Source organism: Miscanthus floridulus, chromosome 11, assembly GCF_019320115.1.
Source record: "Miscanthus floridulus cultivar M001 chromosome 11, ASM1932011v1, whole genome shotgun sequence".
NCBI classification, from domain to species: domain Eukaryota; kingdom Viridiplantae; phylum Streptophyta; class Magnoliopsida; order Poales; family Poaceae; genus Miscanthus; species Miscanthus floridulus.
Window position 1 is genome coordinate 86,226,082 of NC_089590.1, and position 7,539 is coordinate 86,233,620.

General features: G+C 41.2%; 1 protein-coding gene, 1 non-coding gene and 1 pseudogene across 2 annotated transcripts; 1 reads left to right on the plus strand and 2 right to left on the minus strand.

Moving 5' to 3' along the window:
• The first annotated feature begins 316 nt into the window (after positions 1 to 316).
• Positions 317 to 425, plus strand: LOC136495104 (small nucleolar RNA R71). Its single transcript, XR_010768885.1, has one exon. It is a non-coding gene; the product is annotated as a small nucleolar RNA R71 (small nucleolar RNA).
• A 3,859-nt stretch (positions 426 to 4,284) lies between these two features.
• Positions 4,285 to 4,946, minus strand: LOC136492347 (uncharacterized; annotated as a pseudogene).
• Positions 4,946 to 7,539, minus strand: LOC136492348 (putative F-box protein At3g16210). The gene is made up of 5 exons (XM_066488399.1): positions 7,494 to 7,539; positions 7,254 to 7,377; positions 6,399 to 7,126; positions 5,976 to 6,021; positions 4,946 to 5,035 (listed from the first exon to the last, which is right to left on the minus strand). The coding sequence occupies exons 3-5, from the start codon at positions 7,109 to 7,111 to the stop codon at positions 4,946 to 4,948; spliced, it is 849 nt and encodes a 282-aa protein (XP_066344496.1). The 5' UTR covers positions 7,112 to 7,126; positions 7,254 to 7,377; positions 7,494 to 7,539.

Sequence of the window (7,539 nt, forward strand, 5' to 3'; positions counted from 1 at the left end):
TTCACACGTCATGCGGGAATCGTGAATGTGCATGACTTCTTGCTTCTCATTGGCTCGGTCTTCGAGCTTCTTCATGACCAGGTCCATCTTGGCAGACAACATGTCTACCTCCTTAAGTTGATGCATACCTCCTCCTCTCTTGCGGGTTTGAAGATGTTCTTCATTCCAGCCTTGGTTGGAGGCCATCTTCTCCACGAGAGCTGTTGCACCTAGGATTATGAGCGATAAGAAAGCACCTCCAGCAGCAGCATCCATATTATCACGAGTGTTGTTTGTCAACCCGTGGTAGAAAGTCTGCATGAGTAACCAATTCTCCATCCCATGATGAGGACATTCTGATATGTAGTCTTGGAAGCGTTCCCATGCCTCAGGGACATATTCATCATGTTGTTGTTGAAAACTCGAGATTCTCCCACGCAGAGCATTGATTTTGCCCGTGGAAATGAACTTTGCTAGGAAGGCAGTGGAGCAGTTATCCCATATAGTATTTCTATCTTTGTTGGCGTAGAACCATTGCTTCGCCTTCCCCAAAAGTGAGAATGGGAAGAGGCGAAGTAATATGGCGTCTCTGGTAACTCCTTTGATGGTGAAAGTACTACAGATCTCCAAGAAATATTAGAGATGAGCACTTGCATCTTCATGTGTCTTTCCACAAAACTGACTAGCTTGCACCATGTTGATGAGAGCTGGCTTGAGTTCAAATCCATTATCTCCGAAATTGACCGCCGGTCCAGTACAGATGCTGGCCATAGTTGGAGCAGAGAACTTACGAAGTGTCTTATCAGCCATGGCTTTAAAAACTGGTGTTAAACTTTGCCTGGTCTGGTTGTCTTCCGATTCTAAAGCTGACACTTTCTTGAGTTTAGCTCTAGTTCTCCTGATTAATGCTTCTAGATCTTCAACGTAGTTTGTCGAAAGGTCAAAACCGATCATACATTACCCTGCATAAGATATAAAAAGTAGGCAGAACAAGGGTAAGCATGTTTGAGCAGAGGTCAATGGTTATCTCGATCACATCAATAAGTACAAGTTTATCAATATTCCATTATTGCCTAGCTATCTTCCTCGGCAATGGCGCCAGAAATGCTTGTTGGTATTTATTAATTTGTCACTTGTTTAAGTAGCCACCTAATGTTTGTTGATATTTCTTAGCATCACTTTTACTAAGTTGTCATCCCTAGCTATGATGTCAGAAATGCTTGTTGGTACTACCTAGTGCCACTTCTAGAATGACACTAACAAGTACTTTAAGTATTTTATGTGACTAGAGAGAATATATATATATATATGAAAGAGATCTGTAAGCGCACAGATAATTATACCATTGTAGCATTTCACTCGGGAGTATTCCAGGTATCGTAATTTATATTTTTACCACAGGGAAGGACGAGCAGTTGGAATATATTGATTACTTATACATATGATGGAGAAATAAACCATAACCAAACTTCTACTCACAACAGGGGTAAGTCATGAGATAAATGTATATGAATGGTAAATGATACCTGATAAATGATCACTCAGAGTTCTTCTTTCTATGGCAATAGCATGGCTAAGTAGAATATTAGAGGAATAATTCCTAAGTCATTCTTAATTACAAGTCAAAGCATACGTTGATTAGTACAATTATACCTAGGCCTTGTTTAGATTGCTGCTAGGAATCAGTATTTGGCACTGTAGCACTTTCGTTTGTATTTGACAATTATTATCCGATCATGGCCTAACTAGGCTCAAAAGATTCGTCTCATAATTTACAATCAAACTGTATAATTAGTTATTTTTTATCTACATTTAATACTCCATGCATGTGTCCAAAGATTTGATGTGATGGAGAGAGAGTGAAAAAACTTGCAATCTAAACAAGGCCTTAGTAGACATTGCTAAGATCAATTTTATATCTACACATAAGGGATATTACTAAGGAAGATTAAGAACATAGTTTGTCTTCCTTCGTAACTAGATTCTACTTATCCTATATTCGGGGAGTGGACTACAAAGGACTCAACGGGAGTGTCACATCCGCGATCTACCACATGGCCCAGAATATAGGGTGCATCCATAGGTAAACAACGTATAAGCACCACGCTTATACTATATCGACCACTCACTCCTGGTACCTTGGAGCGAGCGCTATATGAACTTATGCTTGACCATGATGATAGTCTAACTATACTAAGCACATGATCAAAGTAAACGATGATAACTAGAAACATGAATAATATTAAGAACAATGTCAAATCAATTGTAGCAAACATATGAATAATGAAAGATACAAAAGAGGATACAAGGGGCTATACTGAGCCACGCTCTTAATAAGATCTGGAATCCAAGCGAAGCTTGCCTTCCTCTAGACCTAGCCTAACTAGCTATGCCCTAGAATATGGTGGAGCTTTGAGTATTAGGGTTTCTGTCTTCTTGATTGACTTGATCTGGGTTTGATATGCCAGGGGGTGGCAGGGGCTGGTATATATAGGCAGTAGCATCCATTCTGAGCCCTCGGATCAAACCAACTTGAAAGGACAGCGTAGATGCAAACCCTAAGACGGTGGAGAACCGACATTTGAAGAAGGAGGCTGATAGCGGGGCCCACAGGCCAGCCGGCCTACAGGTGGGGCCTCGGGCCCTGCCATGGTGTGGTATCCTCTGGAGTTTTCTAGATCCTTCTGGTGTCTGTTTCGCTGCGGATAAGCGTGATTAACTCTGACATATATGTCCAACTTGACGGTTTTCTGGATAAACCCTGTTGTAAACACAGATTCACCAAAACTTATGGAATTTATTAGTTTAAACCCCTAAGTCTACATTGGTGATTACTTTCATACCCTTATTCAAGTTATATTGACGGTTTATAATATTTGTTAACTACCGTCAACAACAGGGCTATATATCTGTCCTACCCTCTTCTCCCTGCTGCCCGTGGCCCCAATTTTTACATTAGCGACTAAGCAATTGATTTAACAACTTATATACGGGCCTGTTTGGATCACTTTGAATAGATGGAATAAATAATTAGACTAAAGATTTAGACGGCTAAAGTCTAGTAGTTTGGATACGAAGACTAAAAATGAACAAAAAATAATGGACAAAGACTGATTGGTTTAATCCATATAACCATATTAGTCCATGTTTACTAACTAATGAACTAATGGTTAGTTACGTTGCAAACTAAAAATTACTTTACTTCTCGTCCACCTATTTAGATAGGTGAATCTAAAGTAAGTTTAGTCTACCGGCGTAATACGCCTTTCTTCATTATACGCCGGCGCCCGCTTCTGGTTATTCACGCACGTTCTGTGTTGGCGTAGTAGCATGAAGATGTGTATCTCAGGCTGTGTTTAGCTGTAGGAATTTGAATTTTGGGGCTACTATAGTGCGTTCGTTTTTATTTGGCAAATAGTGTTCAAACATGGACTAATTAGGCTCAAAACGTTCGTCTTGCAATTTCCCACCAAACTGTGCAATTAGTTTTTCTTTTCGTCTACATTTAATGCTCTATGCACGAGCCGCAAACATTCGATGTGACAGGTACTGTAGCAACTTTTTGGAAGTTAGGGTGGAACTAAACAAGGACTTAATCATCGTAATGATGACAACGAGGAAAACACTTTTTTGAACATAACTAGGAAAACACTTGGGCTGATTCAATCTGGCCTGGACACACGGCATCAAGGGCCGCGTCTGCCTTGCTAGTACATCCTGAAGTTTCAAGACTCGTACATGTTCTTCAGGTAGAACACGTGATGTATTTATATGAATTAATAATCTCATAAAAATGAAAGCAAAAGATTACTACCAGAAAATTAATGAATACAAACCGGAGGCGTAGGTACACTCTGATTATTACCACAAGTACAGTAGGAACAATTATCTAGATTAAATCAGATAATGAGCGACTGCAATTGCTCGGCTATTCTTGTTTTGGAAGCTATTTTAGAATTTGTATAGCAAAAAAGTAGGCTCCAACAGATGTACTATCTGATTTGTAAAATAAGAAGCTAGCTATTCCTTGATTTTAGTTGCCCATATAAAGCCAACCATGGACGCTAGCTATCTGAAGATGAAAAATATCAATGTTGTTGCAGACCTCTTCTTTTTTTTTTTTAGAAGTTTTCTATTTTACAAAATGACTAAACTATGAAATTTGGCTAATAGTTTAAGTCAAACCGCTGGAGTTGCTTAGCTAACTAGTATAGATAGTGAATCCAAATAGGGCCTTATACGAATGAATGAAAATAGGGGATCATATATGACATTGTTCCAAACAATACAAATTCCATAAGCTAATTAATTCTTTTCACGTAACTCCCCCATCCAGCATGATGTGTATGGAAATGACTTAGATACAGAATGTGTATTTAATATGCCTAGGTCTTGAATGTTTGAGGTGTTCAAGTGATAAGATACCACTCTCGAGCATGATACCCAAAAGAAGGCAATCTCTTTGTAAGGATGAAATCCGAGGAAAGATGTTTGTTGGTGGTAGTATGTTTTATCATCATCATCATCTTTGGTTTTAAGAACAACATCATCGTTCAAATTCCTCTTGTGCCTTGATCGCTCCACATGCTCATTAGATTTAGAGCTAACGACCCAACTGCTGTAAATGTTGTGATCACTGAAGGGGAAATTTTGTACCACTACTTGAAAGCTGATGTTGCTCTTCAACACCCACTCCATCTGCTCGCATGATTCATTTAGAAACCACACTCGAAATTGGGGCATCCATCGTTCCAAGGTACTCCAGAGTACACCCCTTTCTCTGATTTCCCCAAGAAAAGAACACCAACACCTGCCATTTGGCTCACTATGGGGCATTTAATCACTCGGTAACTGTTATTTGACAGGTTTATCCTGCAAAATGATAAGATGGGGTCAAGGAAAAGGAAACATGTAAAAGGCTTTTACACGTGTGTCATTATAAAAGTTATTAATTACCTATAAGCCATTAAAAATTTAAGTTCTCACATGTGCCACTGCTCTGAACTCTTTTGCCCTCCACGCCACTTTCGTCAGATTTGGCTCTAACGGCGTCAAACTACGTGTGTGAAAAGTCGAAAATACCCTCAGGTCTAAATATACAATTATTTTTTGAGCATCTTAACGATTTCAAATGAAAAAACTGAAAATTAGAAAGTTGAGATCTACAATATTTATATAAAAATTATCTTCATTTATTTCTGTACAAAAAATATGATTTTACATGATTAATATGTCTTAGAAAAATCACATTTTTCTTGCGGAATCAAATGAAGATAAGTTTTGTATAAATATTGTAGATGAAAGCCAAAGATTACCATAAGATTAAAATGAATACAAACTGGAGGCGTAGGTACACTCTGATTATTACCACAAGTACGGTAGGAATCAATATTTATACGGAAGAACGAATGAATATAGCGGATCATATATATGACACATTGTTCCAAACAATACAAATTCCAAAAGCTAATTGTTTTCACGTAACTCCCCCACCCAGCAGGATGTGTATGGAAATGACTTACATACGGAATGTGTGTTTAATATGCCTAGGTCTTGAACGTTTGAGTTGTTCAAGTGATAAGATACCACTCTCGAGTGTGATACCCAAAAGAAGGCAATCTCTTTGTAAGGATGAAATCCGAGGAAAGATGTTTGTCGGTGGTAGTATGTTCCATCATCATCACCATCTTTGGTTTCAAGAACAACACCATCGTCCGAGTCCCATTCAAATTCCGCTCGTGCCCCCGCTCCCTCCGCATGCTCACTAGATTTAGAGGTGACGGCCCAACTGCTGTAAATGTTGTGATTGCTGAAGGGGAAATTTTGTGCCACTGCTTGAAGGCTGATGTCGCTCTTCAACACCCACTCCATCTGCTCACATGGTTCGTTAAGAAACCACACTCGAAATCGTGGGCAACCATCGTTCCAAGATAGTCCAGAGTACACCCCTTTCTCTGATTTAAGGAAAGAACACCAACACCAGCCATTTCACTCACCGTGGGGCATTTAATCACCCGGAACTTGTCATTCGACAAGGTTATCCTGCAAAATAAGATGGGATCAAGGAAAAGGGAACATGGAATGTGACTGTTTAGTACTCCCTCTATACTTAAAAAATGAAGTCGTTTTGGACAGCGACACGGTCTCCAAAACATATACTTATTTTTATAAATATATTTATCAAAAAGTGATATATGTAAATATTTGTGAAAGTATTTTTCAAGACAAATCTATACATATGGTTTTCATATTTCCTAACTCAACAACTTAAAAGTTATTCATGATTTATATTCCTAATGTTTGACCCAAGCCTTGTCCAAAACGACTTCATTTTTTAGTATGGAGGAAGTATATGTAAATGGTGTATCAAGATTACATTCAGTAGGAAATAAAAATAACAGAGCGAATGGGATGGATACCTCATGACAGTATGGTTTTCGCAGTGAACGTAGAGTTTTCCCCGGAGATAGACAGAGTGGCGTTCGAACAGTTGGCTTTCGGGGAGCTTGTCGGCAATGGTCCCTGCCGCCACCCCTTGGCGGACGAAGGACCTCTCTTCCCACCTCCAGCTCCTTGACGAGAAGACGTGCGTCGTGTACGGCGACAACGGCCATTCCGAGTCCGCCCTAAATTCATTGTTAGGGCCAAGTACTCGAGGAAGCAAGTGTATCAGCACGACCTCGTAGTGGGGTGACACGACGGGATCATACACAAGGCAATGGCCCTGGAAAAAGTCCTCCATCACAACGGATGGGTCTGGAGAGGGAGGCAGGCGCACCCACTGTCGCGTGGCAGGGTTAACCACCCGCCCATGGTCAAGCAGGAGCAGGCCATTGCAGTGATCCACGATGTGCAGATCCAAGGGCGTGCCCAGGAAGTCGAGCCTGCCGCGGATCCGCCGGTGGCGGCCTGCTGTTGATCTGTTGCGTGAGAAGAAATATGGCGGAGGAATGAGGATATTGTCGAGACAGAAGAAGCCATCAAGCCGGAGAGGGAGGAGATCGGTTCGCAGCAAGCGCATGGTGTCGATGATGGTGCACCAGGACTTGCGGACGCATCGTGACGCGGCAAGGCTGCACGGCGCGAGGCGGCGCAAGATGTCGGTGAGCACGCCGTCTGGGAGCAGGTCCATCAATCACGATCTGATCTGTTACCAGATTACATAATTCATCATGAATAATACTATATATAATCGAGTCATAAACCCTTAATTCCTATTTATTTATTGCCTGCACCTACATTCTACATCAATCATTAGGATCGGATTTATATACCTTAATTGGACCTGTGCACTTGGGCTGCAGTTGCCGCTGTACGTAGCGTGCCACACTCCGCCGCCTCTGCTCCCCGGCGATCCGGCCTGCGATACCTGCTACGACGGGATAGAAGAACCACGTACTGAAGGGATAGATTGTTCGGGGGCAAAGATGTTAGGAAAACAAAGATGGTGATTATGGTGAGAAATTCCATGATAATTAGCAAGGAGCCGAGGAGGAGGCTGGAACTGGGCTCACCAAGATCTGGCCGGGCGGACGGCCGGCGCGGCGGTCCTCGGTCGGG